At 41.7% G+C, this 17,453-nt stretch overlaps 2 protein-coding genes across 2 annotated transcripts; both read right to left on the reverse strand.

Moving 5' to 3' along the window:
• Positions 1-625: 625 nt before the first annotated feature.
• On the reverse strand, positions 626-10,759 carry sars1 (seryl-tRNA synthetase 1). Its single transcript, XM_023813534.2, has 11 exons — positions 10,454-10,759; positions 9,405-9,475; positions 8,571-8,651; positions 8,288-8,446; positions 7,654-7,797; positions 7,098-7,253; positions 6,744-6,965; positions 5,720-5,849; positions 2,757-2,914; positions 1,455-1,584; positions 626-1,373 (listed from the first exon to the last, which is right to left on the reverse strand). Exons 1-11 carry the CDS (start codon positions 10,587-10,589, stop codon positions 1,213-1,215), a joined length of 1,548 nt encoding a protein of 515 aa, XP_023669302.1. The 5' UTR covers positions 10,590-10,759; the 3' UTR covers positions 626-1,212.
• Positions 10,760-13,151: 2,392 nt separating this feature from the next.
• On the reverse strand, positions 13,152-15,865 carry LOC111844760 (uncharacterized). The gene is made up of 6 exons (XM_072713260.1): positions 15,855-15,865; positions 15,554-15,728; positions 14,025-14,111; positions 13,716-13,943; positions 13,534-13,635; positions 13,152-13,280 (listed from the first exon to the last, which is right to left on the reverse strand). The coding sequence occupies exons 2-6, from the start codon at positions 15,692-15,694 to the stop codon at positions 13,152-13,154; spliced, it is 687 nt and encodes a 228-aa protein (XP_072569361.1). The 5' UTR covers positions 15,695-15,728; positions 15,855-15,865.
• Positions 15,866-17,453: the final 1,588 nt, after the last annotated feature.

Consider the following 17,453-nt stretch of genomic DNA (forward strand, 5'->3'; position numbering starts at 1 on the left):
GAGCGTGCGGTTATACACCGCGGTTCATTATACGGACGTATTTGTGTTTGCGATTTTAATAATCACATAACAAATTCCATACTCCCTGCTGCACCGAAACGTGAACCCAAAACCGAGGTTTGTACTAAAGTGTTAATTAGATTTAGTTTTCACAGCCACTTCCTTCTTTGTATTCTTCTTTTAGAAGGATTTTTCTGTTTCAAATCAAAACAAACAGTACTATACCGCAAATAGCAATGTTACGTGATTCAAGCGCCATGATTAAACAGGCAGACTTCATGCTGCCGCAGCGACGTTTTTGCAACAAGGCTGTAACAGCAGGACTCCAACACAGGATAGTACTGTAATATAAAAGTGAGCTAAAGGTTGCAGGTTAAACCACGCCTAGAGCCCTGTCCGCGGCATCCTTAGAAGTGATGCCTGAACTGAAATTGTAAATCAAGTAACTTAAAAGCACGAAAGCTAGTAGGTAGATGACTCATCATTTGCATCTTTTTGTAACTAGCTTTAACCATGTAGTCGAGTCACTGTCATTTCACTCACATGCAATCCTTCAGGGCATTAGTCAGATACAGAAACTTCTGGAAGACATCACCAGGACCACCATAAATTAAAAGGCCCAGACTTTTATGGTTGAGGGGTAATTTTATTATGTTATGAAATTGCACTGCAGCCCCAGAAAAGCTGTATATAGCCAAAAAATACAGCAGAGTGACCACCAGACCAAGAATATACTGGTACAATTCCCTTCACAAGTTATGGAGATGTAAGACATTTGGAAGAAAGTGACAGGATAGGAAGCGCGATAAAAGCCAACCATGATATTAAAGACGGGGAGGGCAGGTGTGTTTGTAAGACGTCATCTAAGTCTTCAAAGTAACAGTTAACCAAGCAGATGGTGAAAAGCCAGTGCCATGGGACTACACTCAATGGGGGTGGCAGGTGACTGTTTTAACAAGGACAAGGTTCACTTACAACACTGATGCTGTTGGACACTTAACCTCCATCAGGTGTAAGCATGCAATAAGTAGACACCTATTTTTTACCGTCCATTGAGCCTAGTCCATAGTTTAACTTAAGAGCCACTGGTATGTGGTGCCCCCTGGTGGACCATAAATGCAATGATTTGGCCACTGTACTTCTATGACATCAGGAAATAAAGGCTGACCCCCCTGGGTTCTTCTGGCAAGGAGGGGAATGGAAAGGGTTGCCCTATGAGTCGTTGACAGACATATTCTCCACTTGGCTTTGAATTTCCTGGTCCGCCTGTGCCTGCTTCTTCTTCTTCCCACCATCCTGCTGCTTCTTCTGCTTCTTGGATGGCTCCTGATCTATAGGTGCTGGCTTCACAAATGGGATGATCTCCGTCAACCCTGAGGGGACAGAACAAAACTCTGAACCAACAGCAAAGGAAGCACGGTGAATGTGGATTCAAAAATGTGCGCCGCAGCTACCTGGGGGCATAAAGTTGCGGAGCTTTTCAGGAACCACAATGCCCTCCTCCGTCTGGCAGTTTTCCAGGATAGCACAGATAACCCGCGTAGTGGCACACATGGTGGCATTCAGCATGTGCACATACTCAGCCTTGGGGGGGAGAAGCAAGTACAGTTCAGTCACCATGGGCAGACTCATCGCTCTGCAGTTCTTCAACACTAAATTCACTAAATTCTTGAGGAATGATAAGCCAACTGAACAGAAACCAGAGGAATGGCTGATGCAAATTCTAATAAACATCTTTGTTGCAGTTCTATATGGTTGGGAGAGAGAACATCGAAGAGTGTTCTTTCAGAAATTAATGCTAAAAGTGATAAATTCCTCAGGATAAAATAAAAATACACACACACACACACACACACACACACACACACACACACACACACACACACACACACACACACACACACGTGATGCGCGGGTCGTCTCGTAACCCGCGGTCCCCCCGGGTCGGGTTGGGGCAGGTAAAGAAATTATCACTTTATTTGCGGGGCGGGTTGGGACGGGTCATTAAAAACAAAATTAAATTAAAAATCCATGTATGTTGCGTGCAATTCCCTATAGCCTATATTAAATATTTGGGAATATCTATTTTCATATTTTATTAAGTTCTTTGATAAGGTTACGTCACGTGACAAGCCACGAAAGCGCCAAGCAGCTACTGCTGCCAGTCACAACAAAAACAAAGAAATAAAAGTGAAGATGGAAGACGAGGTGCGGGAGAAATTGAGGTCGGGAATTTACATCATTAAAAGAAAAAAAGGTCAGGCTGCTAAATCTAATGTTTCGGTTCTCAGAAATAGTTGCAGCAGGAGACAACAGCAGTATCGGCTACGTGAAGTGCAATTCGTGTGAAATATACAAACATGAGAGCCACAAAACAGGCACTTCCAGCATTTCATTTGAATTACAATGCCTAGTATGTTTATTTAATGGTCGCGGGTGCGGGTGGGTTGTAAAAATAGATACAGTGGTGCGGGGCGGGCTGGGGCGGGCCAAATAATTTCATAAAAGCGGGACCCGCGGGTTGGAAAAATACCCGACCCGCGCATCACTAACACACACACACACATAAACACACCGCTACACTTCCAACAAAGTACTACAGCCTAAGTAAACTTCGGTGGCCCTGTAGTCACACAGAACACCTAGGGGACATCAGGATTGACCTCTCTCATTGGCATTAGCGCCACCTGTTAACTTTAACACACGTGGAGTGTAACATGGCTGAACGGTAACCCCTCAGATTCCCTTGTGTTCACCTTGTCCATCATCTTCTTTGTCTGCCCGTAGCGGATCCGCAGCCGCCGTGCCTGGTAGTCTGTGCAGTTTGAGCAGGACACCAACTCGCGGAAGGCAGAGGAACCTGGAAACCAGGCCTCGAGGTCCAGCTTCTTACTGGCTGCGTGATTCAGGGCACCTGGATGGCAAAGGGTGAGTCACGAGTTCAGTGACCCTGCAGACAAACAATCACCTCTCAAATTCTGACAGCACGGAGCGTGACAGTCAAGGGCTCTGCTGACCACTGAGAAAAATAATGAACTGAAACACTAGTAACATTAACCTCTGGTGAACTGCGGCATATTTTAGAGGTTCCAAAACAGATCAGCAACAGGTTTTTTGACCAAGTATGTTCACACACACAGGAAATATGTCTCTGGTTGACAGTAGCTCTCATACATTGATACACAGTTAAGAAAAGATAAGACAATGGTCACATACAGTGTGCAAGTGGTGTAGTTCAAGGCTAAAGAACCTTTCAAGAGTATAAAATAATCACAATTAGGGCTGCACGATATTGGGAATAAATCACATTGCAATATTTATTCTTTCTGCGATATATATTGCGATATTGGGATTTAAAAAATTCTTATTAGTTCAATAGCTCTATTGCAGGGGTATTCAACTAAAATTTAAAGAGGTCCAGTTAGAGAAAATTTCTTGAAGCAAAGGTCCGGAAGATCATAATGTCTAACTATTTAGTGTGATGTATATTTAAGTAGCATATCAGTTGAATCAACATTGCATGTAATCAGTACCTGACTGTCAAATCAAATTAATTCAGTGCAATTCAATACGAGATGTCTGCACACACATGTAACAGTTCTTACCTTGTAAATAGTATGCTTTTGTATTTAACCATATAAACACACTTTTGACGTAGCTCATTTTAGGTTTATAATGGAATAATATAGATTTGCCGTAAGATTTCCTGCGCAAGTCTGAAATCATGAGTAGCGTGCCAGATGCTGAAAACGTACAATTTTTGTTTCACCTGAGTTGATCTATATAACAGATAATATTACTTTATACATATGTTAAAAAGCGGAAACTTCCACGAACATGAAATCACCAATAAACTATGTCTATTTATCCAACATGTTATATAATACATACTGTATTTGAAAACTTTTCAGCTATATGATTTCAGGACAGACCAGCCACTCTCTTAGGAACATTACGGATTTTTGGTTGCGGGTGTTCGCTTCGCTGCTGTTATTAAGCAGCCACTCTGTTAGGAACATTACGGCTTTTTGGTTGCTTTGCTGCTGTTATTAACACTAATGGCACATTAGCGCAGACAAAGGGCTGCATACGCCGAACTACGCTTCGCAGTTAAAGGCGTTTGACGTGCATTGGTGTGGGAAGCGGCAGTTCTAGTGCTAAACCACTACCAAAAAGACTACAAAAGCTGTGAAGGTTAAAATAGAAGGGCCCCATCAGGTTTAAATCCAAACTTTCTGTTTTGGCTATCGGTCCAGTTCCGTATGGGACAGCTTCTGGGTCCGGGTCCGGCGCAGTCCGCCTGTTAGTGACCGCTGCTCTATTGGTATGATTAATCATTCTAGAAAGATTGACCTGATTTAGCCCAAATATAATGGTAATGATAACTTAATCAGTACTAAACAGAGCATGAGCATTAAACTATGTAAGCTTATCGCATATGAGAGTTAACATGAGTGACAAAATAATGCTGGGTTAAATGGCTAGAATGTTTGTGCTTGGTGGTTCATTCTGTGATCGACATGTTTGTTAGCTGCCGGTGCAAAGCTGCGTGTCGACTCCATATCCAAAAACCTTTAAATTGAATTAAATTACGTTAGACAGACTTTTGTGGATTGTTTAAGAATAAGAACAGTGTGACATTTGTTAGTTCAACAAAAACACCAAAAGCGTTGTCCACGCCGCTTAATTTAATTTGCGTTACTTAACATCGCACATTCTGCGATGTGACTATTGCACGTGCGTACATCGCGATGACGATGCTGAAACGATATATCGTGCAGCCTAGAGATGCTCCGATCAGCATTTTTGGGGCCGATCACCGATTACCGATCACCAAGATCATGATCTGCCGATTGCCGATCACTGCCGATCACAGAATGGCAGGGGAATGGGAATCTTTTATCTATAATCTAGCAAAATTTGTAGAAATGAAACTAACTAAATTAACTATATTGGGGGAAAAAAAAAACTGTAGAAATAGGCTACAGTCAAGATCTTGAAGAATCAAGCGCTTGACACTTGGCGCCCCACACTGAAGGAGGGGCAGTGACACTTTGGTCAGCACTGTTGCCTGACACCTCCAGGGTCAACACATGAAATGTTCCCCGAGAGCAGAGTGGTTTAGTTTCTCATACTCGGCATATTCAGTTGTATGGCGTGTTCTAAGATGCCTAATCATGTTAGTGGTGTTAAAATGCCGTTGCTTGCTTCCACCTCGAGGGATTTCATCACGACATACATTGCAAACTGCTAACTTTACGTCTTTCTCGGACACTTTGAAAAACTTCCAGACGGGAGAACTCATGTTGCCACTGGTAAGCTCCGCTCTGCTGTTGTTTACCTGTGCGCCGTGCATGCACGTGTGAAAAAGTCGCGCGAGTAATTTACGTCAAGTGATCGGCTTTTTTGATCGGCGCTTTTGGGGTTCGCCGATCAAGCTATTTTTAGCCAATATCGGCCGATCATGATCGGTGGCCGATCAATTGGAGCATCACTAGTGCAGCCCTAATCACAATGTTTAAAATATGATCATGCAATTCATGATCGACGGAGTCTTTCAAACAGCTGCTACTATGCTGAGCTTTAGCTTTGTAGCAGACACACAAATGAAGCTTTAAATGAACTTTAAATTAGTTTTAGTTCATTTTTCCACACATGTAGCTGTTACCCAAACTGTATGGTTCCAGCAGTCATGAATTGATACGGCAATAACAATAACCTGAGACGATGTTGACGATGCGGTACGGGATCCCCAGGGACTGGTAGAACTCCTCCGCGGTGCCAATCATCTCGTCAAACATTGCCCAGGACTTGTTGTCATGAGGAGAGGCGTAAACAAACTGCTCAATCTGTGTGGGAGGAGGACGACAAAGGAGGCTTCCTTATTCCCAGAAGGAAGGGGGTCAGGGCAGACTCCACATTTTATTTGCCGTCTGATTTTTGTATGTAGAATTGCAGGTGAGTGAAGTAGATCCACGGTAGCAGAAAATAAACGCCTGTTAGCCAGAAAGCCAGTGGGAAGCGTATTCGAGTCATAGTTCTCATTGAGTGCTTATTGGCTACTCCTAATGCCTCACCTAGTCATATTGCTATGTATGTATAGCAAGGTACTGAGGATAGCTTTGGGGGAGAGTAGCCACAGCCAGCATCTAGTTCTCCTGGAGCACTTGGGGGCTTTGCTCAAGGGCCCTAGTGTGCTTTGATTATACTGCCAGCCACCAACTTTGAATACAAATTTGTATCCTTAACCTAATAACATATAACTGTCCCAACTGCAACAGACAGACTGAAAAATAAGGTCCTTCTTGAGAGTTTTTGGAGGGGAATTTTTTTTTTTATTAAATATAGGATTTATGGAGAAAGTGAAAGTGTTTACAACTTACAGGTGGCAGGAAAGGAAGTTCAGTGAGTCACTTTAAAAGTGCAAGTCCCAGACTATGTCATGCTGCATTTTGCTTCACCAATGATTTTACCAACATTAAAACATGATTTTAACCACATTGAAACATCATTCTGATAGCCTTTCACTGATAATTATCATATTTTGGGCATATTATAGTAGACCTAGTGCACTGAAAAAAGCCCGTATAGGTAAGCAAGAAAAGGGATGAGAAGGTTCAAGGTGGATGGAGTCGTCACAACAATGAATCAATGTTGATGATAATTTTGTGCATCAATAAGGATCTGATTGACACTTCACCAGACAAGACATGCAGACGGATGCTGTGAGCGGCGGGGCTGACCTTCTCGAACTGGTGCACGCGGAAGATGCCGCGAGTGTCTCTCCCGTGCGAGCCCACCTCCTGCCGGAAGCAGGTGGAGATACCGGCGAAGCGCAGGGGCAGATCCTCCGGGTTCAGCCACTCCTCTCGCAGGAAGGCTGCGATGGGCTGCTCCGACGTGGCGATCAGGTACTTCTCATCCAGGCTGGTGTCGTCGGACTTCTCGCTGCCTTTTCCAATCACCTGTTCGGACGGGCATGACGGTTATGGCGTGAAACCAACATCTCCGCATGCCAGGTGGAGCAGGAGCCGCAGAACAGGTAAGACAACGGGTAAAAATAGGCTGCTGCAGCAGGCTGGTATGCAGGCATGCACCTTGTAGAGTTCTTCATCAAACTGGCTGAGCTGAGCAACTTCCTGCATGACCTCCTTCCTCATGAAGAAGGGCGTGTAGAGTGGCGTGTAATTCTTGCTATGCAGAACCCTCAGGGCGAAGTTTATCAGGGCTTGTTCAAGGAACACCAGTGGACCCTGTGTCGACAAAGAGGCCCGAAATCAATGCATACACAGGGTGACCATGCAGGAAGACAAGCATAGATTCAGAAATACATTTCACTACAATGGAGACACTCGAATTCACACCACACAAAAAAGTTTTCGTTTATTTTTTTTATTGTCATATATTTTGCTCCTGTTTATGAAAAGGTTTTCAAATGGTTTCAGTTTTCGTTTACTATAATTAGCCTGTTTCAGCCCAGCAATGATAAGACTGTCTCTTACACAACCTCCTCACCAAGTGCCAAGCTGTTTGAAACAAGCTGGAGAATTCAGGTGACTTATAGCCCTTTCCCAGGCCTGACCCGGAAAGCCAGGAGTGCCTGATGCTATAGCCAAACTCCACCTTACGGCAGTAACATAGGGATCTTCCCACCTTGAGGAAGTAGCCTCGGCTGCCGGCCACCACGACTCCCTTGTCCCCGTCGAATCCGTCCACCATGACCACTAGGTCCACGTGCGAGTATCGCTTCTGTACTGTGCAGTCACCCCAGGTCCTCTCCACCTTGTTATCTGCATCCTGTCAGTTCATTTCATGAGATGCAATTCAAACTTTAGTGACATGGGTCAAAAGCTGCAGCCCCAACATACAAACAGCCCAAAAAATAAATAAATAAAATAATCTTTTTTTGTAAACAATAAATTCCAATACTAGCCAGCTACTTGTGTCGAACTGTAGTCCAACAAGTAGAGCATTGTGCTAACAACGCAAAGGTTGTGGGTTCAAATCCCAGGGAGCACACAAATTGTAACTGTTCCCATTAAGGTGCTTTGGATAAAAGCACCAGATATATGCAAAAAGTCGTCTGAGTTTTTCTCAGTGACACAATGGAAACAATGTTGATTTTCGCTTTGGTCTCAGTGTAGCATGTTTCAAATATCAGGTAATGCATATTATTCCCTTGCATGCATGTTGCTTCTGAGCTTCAAAATAGCTCCTTATTCTAGACTTACAGATTATATACGACCCGCCTCCCACACTCCCCACAGCCCAGTGGCTCAGACCGTACCTCATCGTTGCTGATGGGCACAGAGGGGTGCAGCAAGTTGCCGATCTCACGCAGGTACTCGAAGCGCTCAGCTTCCAGCTGCTGGCGCTCGCAGTCCCCCTTCTGCACCGCTTCATCCACCAGCAGCCGGATCTTCTTGATCTGGGTCACCGTAAGGGCCTGCAGACCAATGGGCAACTCAGCTTGATACATCATTGCTGGGGAAGGGAGGTGCTGGAAGAATCTAGGAGTACCCCAGCCTGAGAAGGTGGTCATAGCTAAAATTTGGAAAGCACCAACATACCGACAAAATGTCTGCGGTCAGGCCCTCCAAATTCTCTGCATCTTCAGGAAGGGAGTCGTCATCTCCTAGTGGCTCCTTCTTCTGCGCAGACAATATTAAAAGAATAATTATCAGAGCACTGATCCTACACAGTTAATCATACATCACAAATTAACTATATATTTATGGTTGCTGGGACAAGGCACAAGCAAGAGACACTGAGGATGCTCTGCCAATCACATACAGATAGACAAACTACATTTAGTTAAAAACAGTTATATAAAAGCAACTTTTTGTAATCATTCAACTCAAAGGGTTGAATAGTAGGAAAGTTACCATGCATGCCATACAATTATGAGAAAAACGTGCACATCTGCAGACAGTCAAATTATTCATATTCTTAATCTGACCAGGAGAGAATTTTTTCAGATTTGTACCTCACATCTAACAATTGATATCAGATTTGAAAAAGTGCCGATCATGTACGAGTAGGATGTGGAGATGCAGATTTTTATTACGCTTCTTGGTGCTCCAGACATCATGATCACCATGTCATTTTAGAGGCAGTATTCTCTTGATGTTAACATTTCTATGAGTGGTGGGTCATGCTGAAGGTTCATCCACTGACTTTCCTGTTTTACAGGATCGGATAAGAACTCATTTTACATAGCTGGGTCCGTATTGATAATCAGATACAATACTGATACAAAGACTGGAATGTGATACGACAAATTGAACCAGGAAATAGCTGTACAGAAGCCAAAGCACAGCTCCACCCACTGCTAGCTGATGAGGCGAAAAACACCCATCTTGTCCAGAGAATCTCAGTACTGAGGCCTTCGGTTCTGACCGTACCTTCATCTTCTCCCCAATGGCTTTGCTGCACAAGTTCTTCACCTTATTCAGATTATCCGCTGTGAAGCGGCCTGAGCATGAAAGGGAAAAAAAGTCAGTCTACACAGCAATTATCAAACACCCTTTTCAGCTTTCCAATTATGGTGACTGGCCAGTTTACAGGGTCCGCTTACCTTTTTTGTTTTTATATTGAATTCTTTCATCAATCAAAATATGGTATAAACTTCTTTATAAATATACCGAATGTAGAAAACACATCACATGGGAGCATTATAATTTTTGTAAGTATTTACATTATATGATTCTTTCAAGCTTTCAAGCTCAACAGTAAAGTTTATTCATCTCCGTGTTATAATGTACTTTGTGATGGATCGTTTTGTCCATTTCCACTTGAATTTTCCTGAATTTAGAACAGTAGCTGACAAGGGATTTAAAAAGAAACAAGTTTAAGAAAAGAACTGAATGTTATTTAACGATAAATCTTGGCTGCACAAGCTGGACCCTAGCATCAGCAGTGTTCATGCCAATAGCATTGATCAGGGTAGCGACAACTACGTTATATGATTCATTAAGTAGATATGTAACTTTCGTTTTCGTTTATTCATTAATGACATTCCATTCTGTAAAGGAATTTAAACAGCTTAAAAAGACCGGACCTAAATTTTATAAACATCAGCAGGGGAGCCGTGATTGTCAGGTTGCAGGTGGATTGCATCAGATCAGGTTCAGCCTCTCCGCGCAGCGATCACATGTGTTGGGGTCCCTGCATTGTAGCTGGCACTTTCGCTTTGCTTCGACACGTCACCGAAGCGCATGAAGCATAAAGAAAACCACTGCAGCCTGCTTAATATTAATTATACCGGATCGCCGGATAACAATAAGCCCACCGATAGACTGCTAACCCGTAGATCGACGAGTTTGCTACCCATTGACCGATCATACACCAGCCAGCTAACTATACGGAATGTGTAGGACTACTTAAAAGTAATGTCGATTTGAAGGCTCTTTTTTAGGCATTTAATAAGACGCCGCTGTAATACTATACTTACATTTTCTCCATTCGGCATCCGCATGTACCAGTTTATCCACAAGGGACACGTCTTTGAACCTCTTCGCCTGTGTTTCTCTTACTATTTCGGGGTCTCCGCCTTTGTCCGAACGGAAAAGATCCAGATCTAACACCATTATGTTCTTCTTCAGCTCAGACAGTCAGTATTTGTTTAAATAAATCGGACCACTACACCAACAGCTGTCAGAGACGCCGGCAGGAATGATGGAGAGTCTCGAAAGCAACCAGGCCTACTGTCTTACGCCCGCGCTGATTGGTCCGCCGGATCGTGACGCCATCAATACGCGTCTGCCGTGAACACCCCGGCAAAAGGACCGGAAAAGACCGCTCGGGACTCGGGAGTCGGTACAGCTGTTATTCACTACCGAAAGTCCAGCAAAAATCACTAGCCCAAAGTCTGCTTAAAATCCGCCCAATATTTGAAATCCCAGTATACTGTATCTCAAAGAAAAAAAACCAGTATTTTGCATGTTGGTCACATTCAAATGTTAACAATTTAAAAACCACTATTTAAACACAATGACGTCAGGCAGACAGACCTTTTCCCTGGGTTTCCAACTGAACAGCTGGCCGAATGAGATTTTCAATTCGAGACTAGTCTGCACAGGCATTTATGTGGATGTAACGGTTTTATTACCTTGCATATAGTCTGTAGGATTTGCAAATTATCCCCAACGCTTCCGATGTAGCTAATTTTAGGTTTATAATGGAACAATCAATAATGTAAATTTACAGTAAGATTTCTTAGAGTTTGAAAGCATGAGTGTCAGGCCAGATGCGTGAGAGTTGGCAACCCTGCTTTCCGTGTGCGTCTGTCTCTGCCTTTCCATGGCTATCGATTTAGTATTACTCAGCATTAGGAGTCACCATTCATAACAATTCATTTCTATTTCCCCTCACAATCCGCTGTCGCGGAACATTATGAAGGCAGCCCAAAAAACTGCAGCCCGCGACCTAATATTTACCTGCAACTGTATTTTCAAAATAGCCCAATTTGGCGTGAAAACCGCGGAACTGGTGACTCTGGCTCGGTATCAGGCGGTTCTCGTTATGTCTTTAAAAAATAAACACTTCTTTCGCGATCGTGGGTTTGAACCCCATGTTTGCTTTGTGTACGTGGAGTACCACACTGCGATACATAAGTGGTTGGAAGATGGGTAAAGGCTGTTTATATTTGTTGCATATTTATAACAGTAACTACATTTTGTGGAAAGTATTTTAACCACAATGTTTTTATATATAGCATATGCATAATGTTCTGGTAAAGGAAACATATTAATATGCTGGAGTGACTATCAATGGACATTAGTACATTCTTCATTACCACTTATCCAGTCCAGAGTCATAGTGAGCCTGCAGCCTATCTTAGGAATTAAAGAGCATGAAGAAGGCACAACTTGCAGATGATGTCAGGCCAACGTATAATATGCTCCCACACTATTAAGCCCCAAAGGGCAATTTAAAGACGCCAATGTACCAAACTGCACGTCCTTGGAGTGTGGGAGGAACATAGCATGCACAGTAGGTTCAGGATTTGAAAGATATATAGGTTTTGAGACCACTGAGGCACCCACACCAAGGATATTTTTTACCAAGATTATTAACAATATTATTGACCACCAAGCTGTTTGGGGTTTGTGGATAGTGGAATGGTTGTATAGTAGTCTAAACATTAGCCCTGGCTGCTGTCTCCAAGCAAGCTGCTACATGCTAAAATGAACTGTTTGTCATTTAGTTAAAAAAAAACACTTGAACATTTTCTCTGCACTATGTAAAGCAGGGTTGGTCCTTGAATGCAAAAAGCCTTTTGTCTTTAGGGTTCCACAAGGGGACCCAAAACAGCCCAGAAGGGTTGTGGAAGTTTGAACCACCATGCTGTCACATGTATCTCATGCAGTTATCTTAATGGTTTCTAAATTGTTATTATTATTCAGGTTTTCAAAGGAAAGCAAGACACTCGAATAGGAAGTATTTATTACAAATAAAATGATCAAGAGATCAGTCAAATTTAATTCAGGTCAGATTAAATGAAATATAGTAATGATCACAAGAGATTTGATCATCTACATTTTCCTATATCTCATACATTATTTAAACACGCAAGCATTGATCCCTCCAAGCTTTTCCTGTTTCACTTATCCCACTGAGAATCTTCATTAGTAAACTTGAAAAGCTTGCAGTTCAGAAGAATATGTAGCTGTAAATTGTCCCTAGTATGTGTCTGAGTCTGCTGAAATACAGCAGCCTCACATCCTGGATGTCCTCTGCTTATTCCATACGCTCTCCTTGAAACAGACCAGATCTGGACCTAAAACATTGCAGTCAGCAATATGAATAAACTTCTTCAATATGAATAAACATACTCCTAATAGTAGTGCTTTAGTCGTGTTTGTGACCTCATAAAGACAAGCTTTTCCAGACCGATTTTCTTGATGTTTCCACTTCAGCATAAAAAATATCTTAATTGTGGGGCACATTTTTATGTAATAAAGGAGGCTGGAATAAGCATGTATGTTTATATTTGTGAAAATGCAGTGGCATTTGGTTGTGGGTATCTTAAAATGTGTAAAAACTATTTTTTTCTTATAAGGTACTACATAATCAACATTTTCACCATAAAATCAAGTATGATACTTTCCAAAAAAAAGATATACATTCCTTCCTGTTGTCTTGCTTGACTATGCGCTCCTCAGCCTGGAAAGTCCTGTTCCAAGATTTATTCCAAATGGGATACAAGTGCTATCTAAGAATTCAACTCCGCCCAGTTCTCCGGGTTTCAGCCAGACCACAAAGAAACATGCAAATTCCTGTTGGGGACAAAAGTTTCAAACAATTGAAACATTGACAGTTGTACATGTTATAATTAAACTTGAACTGTATATATTTTTGGGTATATAATGGTCTATTGTGTTGTAATATTTAAACAAAATGCTCAAGTTTAATCAAAATACACTGGCTTTACTGAAAATAACTGTACATCAGATCTGTAAAGGTGTTCATTCTTCTTTCATCCTCGTGTGACTTCTTGTCGTGTGCTATGTATCTGGTCTCAAAACTTACCTGGGCACTAACATTAGTGGTGCAGGGTATAGTCTCTGTGACTCTCTGTTTCAGACACTCTGCCATCCAAACATCCAGGTAGTATTTGTGTCCACTTATCAACTGATGGAAAGATACATGTCAGACAACAAACAAAAACCTGCATCATTGGGGCATCTCAAGCAGCAAATTTGGAGCCTCACCTGCTTCTTGGCTGCCAGAACCTGGACCATGCCATAGGTGTAATCATTTCCTGGGTACACATTATACTGGTTCACAGCAAATTTGGCGACACTCTGCACCAGAGGATCCTTGGCAGCTACTGGTGTTATCTGGCCCACAACAGGAATTGGTTCTCCGCACTGGCCTTTAAGAAGCCGACTGATATTCTGCCATGGCACCTGGAGCAGCTCAAACTTGCACAGAAAAGTCTGGAGGGGAAAAGGCCACAAGAAATGTCAGCTGAGATACCTGAACACTTTTGCTGTGATTCTCATGCAGCGAATGCTTACCTGAGCATTGTCCCTTTGGAGGTATATTTCTTCTTCAATACAACGGAAAGTCTCTACGTCGAGGTAGTACTTGAGTCCTGCCACCACCTGTCAGAACACAAATAAATTACACCTGTTGTCTCTTGCTTACAGAGATCCACCCTCTTTTCTGTCTTCATATGGCTTTATAACCTAAATGCTTTCCAGAGCAAATATTACAATATGTATTTCCCTGTGCCCTTTTCCCTGTGCATTGTGGGATAGGCTTCAGGTTCATTGTGACCATGGTTGGAAAATGGATGTTATTTGTGAATAACCCGGATATCAGACAAATATATTGTTTTCTCGGCCGATTCTAATGATGAATGTACACAGTTATTTAAACAGGAAAAACTCTTATCCAGAAACGGTGCTAGCAAAACTATATGCAGATTCTGATATTACATTTTGCCATTTAAGTTCTAGTTTTTATTATAAGTGAAAATGTATGCACACATATTGCACACACGCTGGTATTACTTTCGTAACAGAAAAAAAATAATACAAAATAGTGGGAATTTATTTCTGTTTAAAGATCAATTCAATTAGTAGTTTTTCACGACTTCACAGTTTATCATATAATTTATTCTTATGACAGTACGAAACAACATCATGAACCGTATATACGTGCTGAATTGCAGATGGTCCATGAACCAGTCAGAAGCTTTGGGATCCATGTCAGTCCAAGTCTGCATTGTTTGTCACTGTGTTATGGGTATATCATACATCATATACTGTATAGTGTTTGTTTATTGTTATATTCTATGTTGGGCATTTCAGGTCCAGAAACTACAAATCCAGACCAAGATTTTGTTTCTGCCAGCCAGTTGAGTATGCTGTGACTGTGACTCTTTACGCTCAGCTGGTTAGTAGAAACAGAATCTTGGTCTAGATCTGTAGCTTCTGGACCTGAAATGCCCAACACTGGTTGTATTGTTTGTTCTTGTAACTAGAGACAGGTGGTAAGTGAAACCATGTGATATAGAATTAGACTAAACATTAAACAGAAGGGATAATAATAATAATAATCATGATTATTATCATTATTACTGCTGTCATTATTGTAACCAAAGGGATCAGTGTGCACAACCATGACCTCACACCTTCAGGCCCCAGCTGAGTCTGAACACACCTCCAATGATTTGTTTAGATCAGATGTTTCAGCAAACATATTTCATAAGATCCCAGCAACACTCCTGGTTCAATCAAAATGATTTGTCTTGGGAAAGAGATGGAAAAATATGCTCTCTTGCCTTTGTCTTCTTTTTTACAAAATGTTATTGAATCAATTGACAAGTCTTTCACTGATGAAATAGAATATTTTCTGCATGGCGAATCACAGGAAAATATGACTTAATACATTCCCTGGGACAAATGTGCGTATTAACTTTCCCATAAATTCCTGAGACTGTTTCTCAGACAAAATGATGACACCCCCTCAACCCCCGCACTCAATTAACTACAAAAACAATTTGGGTAGCACCTCCAGTGGTGGAAAGCTCTGTCCTCACCTGCATCCTGGCGGAATTGACCCTTTTGAGGCAGTACATGTAGATATCCTTGCCCTGCTGGTTGTAGAGCTCCAGAGAAACACTGGCTGCCTCGACTGCCTCAGGGGTGTTGGTGGTCAGCACCTTGATCCCTCCTGGCATCTGTGCCTGATAGGGGAGCTGTGCGTGAGCAGCACTGCCCAGCAAGAGACAGACGCCAAGCCACCAGTAAGTCATGATAAGCTTTTGGACCCCAAAGTGGAAGGAAAGGATGGGTGTCGTAGGTTGGTGGAGCTTTTATATCAAAGCCCAGCCTACTTACCATATCTTTTGCCATCTCTATCTTTTTTTTCCAACTAAAATGGCTTTGCAAAGACAACTTATTGTTCCCTTAACCATAAAGGAATACTTGTAATAAGTGAATTAAAAAATATTATTTAAAACACATTAAATAAAATTGTAAATGCAAAATATAGTCATTTTTGTGGCAGGTTAAGTATCTGTAGTACTAGTGGTAGCAGTGTTAGTAGTATTATAGTATAAAAGGAGTAACAATTAAGAATGATAGCAGTAGTGGGAGTATAGTTGTTGTAGTTGAATATCGAGATGGTAGTAACAGCAGTTACAATAGTCATTATTGTTGAAGCGGTATCAGTCATAACTTTGTCTAATTTTAAAGGTGTCATCCGAAAAGTTAGCATATTACATAAACATATTAGACTGTTTATTGTAAGTAGTCTTCCTATAATGTGGAAGTGTGTGTCATGTGCAGAATGGGTGGTGTAGATGAGTTGTTTATTACAGTATGTAAGCTAAAATCTCTCTATTTTATTTAGTAATCCTAAGATTATTAAAGGTAGTAACAAAGGATTGCGGCATTATCATACAGAACCAGTATTAGTTGCAGCATAAATGGAATATTGGACATTATAGGAAATAATAAAACTGATGTAGTACAAGTCGAGGAGAGGAATGTTTTTTAATTTAAAAAAATGGCATAAATGACACTGTAAAAATGGATGGGTTTGTTTAACATTTTATGGGCTAATTGATTCCCATAGAAAGTTTGATGTTCCACCCAGATAATTCATACTCATTTTGTGAATTTTTACGGCTCAGTAATGAAATCACAATGAAAATCCTAATGTGCACCAAGTGACACCTGTGCAAGGAAATAGGCCAACAGACAAATTGATACCAAGAGTGGTGATTTAAGCCCTCTCCTGTCTCCCCCCACGGAGGACGTGAGCGGCCACAAGGAACAACGAAAGTAACTTTAGAAATTGGGGCACAGCGAACAATTTGCTGAAAAAAATCCATCTATCTCTTCTAGGCTTTAAAATAAGTATAATGGGCGAGGGGAAAGCTGAGGAGCACGGTCAGAGACGGGGTCCCCGCTGTCTGGTGGAAGAGGGTGCGACCGGCACTCTGCGAAATGAGAGCGGATACAGCTGAACAATACATGGAGAAAAAGAGCAAGATTGTTCCCCATGTTAACATGTCAGGGAACACCTGTAAATTCTAAAGGAAGCGAAGTCATAGGCTTCTCATAGATTCATGCTCTAAATACTCAGGGATCATCATCGAGACGAAAACCATCATTATCACTGGTTTAGATCACTAATGCTCTGTTAAAATAATAATAATAATAATCATGATTATTATTATTGCTGTCATTATTGTAATATAATATAATATAACTTTCAGACACATATCGAGTGCTGCATGCAGAAGCATTTGATGTGTTGCGATAGTGTGTCAGCAAGCTAACTGCATCGTTGCATTGAAAACAATGGAATTCAGCAGACTGGCGTGTGAACTGCTGTGGTCCAGTATTCACATACTTGTGTTGAAGAAGCTGATGTTACAGTGGGTGTAACTAGTGCCTGTCACTCAGATTAGGGCAATCCTAGTAACATTT

Source organism: Paramormyrops kingsleyae, chromosome 6 (genome assembly GCF_048594095.1).
Source record: "Paramormyrops kingsleyae isolate MSU_618 chromosome 6, PKINGS_0.4, whole genome shotgun sequence".
Taxonomy (NCBI): Eukaryota; Metazoa; Chordata; class Actinopteri; order Osteoglossiformes; family Mormyridae; genus Paramormyrops; species Paramormyrops kingsleyae.

What these genes read in the sequence shown, in the direction of transcription:
- LOC111844760 (XM_072713260.1), bottom strand. Translation starts at nt 15,694, where the DNA reads ATGCCAGGAGGGATCAAGGTGCTGACCACCAACACCCCTGAGGCAGTC. An exon ending in TTCTGGCAGCCAAGAAGCAG is followed by an intron (nt 13,636 to 13,715) that starts GTGAGGCTCCAA and finishes TCTTTCCATCAG; the next exon opens with TTGATAAGTGGACACAAATA. An exon ending in CCACTAATGTTAGTGCCCAG is followed by an intron (nt 13,281 to 13,533) that starts GTAAGTTTTGAG and finishes TGTCCCCAACAG; the next exon opens with GAATTTGCATGTTTCTTTGT.
- sars1 (XM_023813534.2), bottom strand. Translation starts at nt 10,589, where the DNA reads ATGGTGTTAGATCTGGATCTTTTCCGTTCGGACAAAGGCGGAGACCCC. An exon ending in CCATTGGGGAGAAGATGAAG is followed by an intron (nt 8,652 to 9,404) that starts GTACGGTCAGAA and finishes TTGTCTGCGCAG; the next exon opens with AAGAAGGAGCCACTAGGAGA. An exon ending in CCGCAACTTTATGCCCCCAG is followed by an intron (nt 1,374 to 1,454) that starts GTAGCTGCGGCG and finishes CTGTCCCCTCAG; the next exon opens with GGTTGACGGAGATCATCCCA.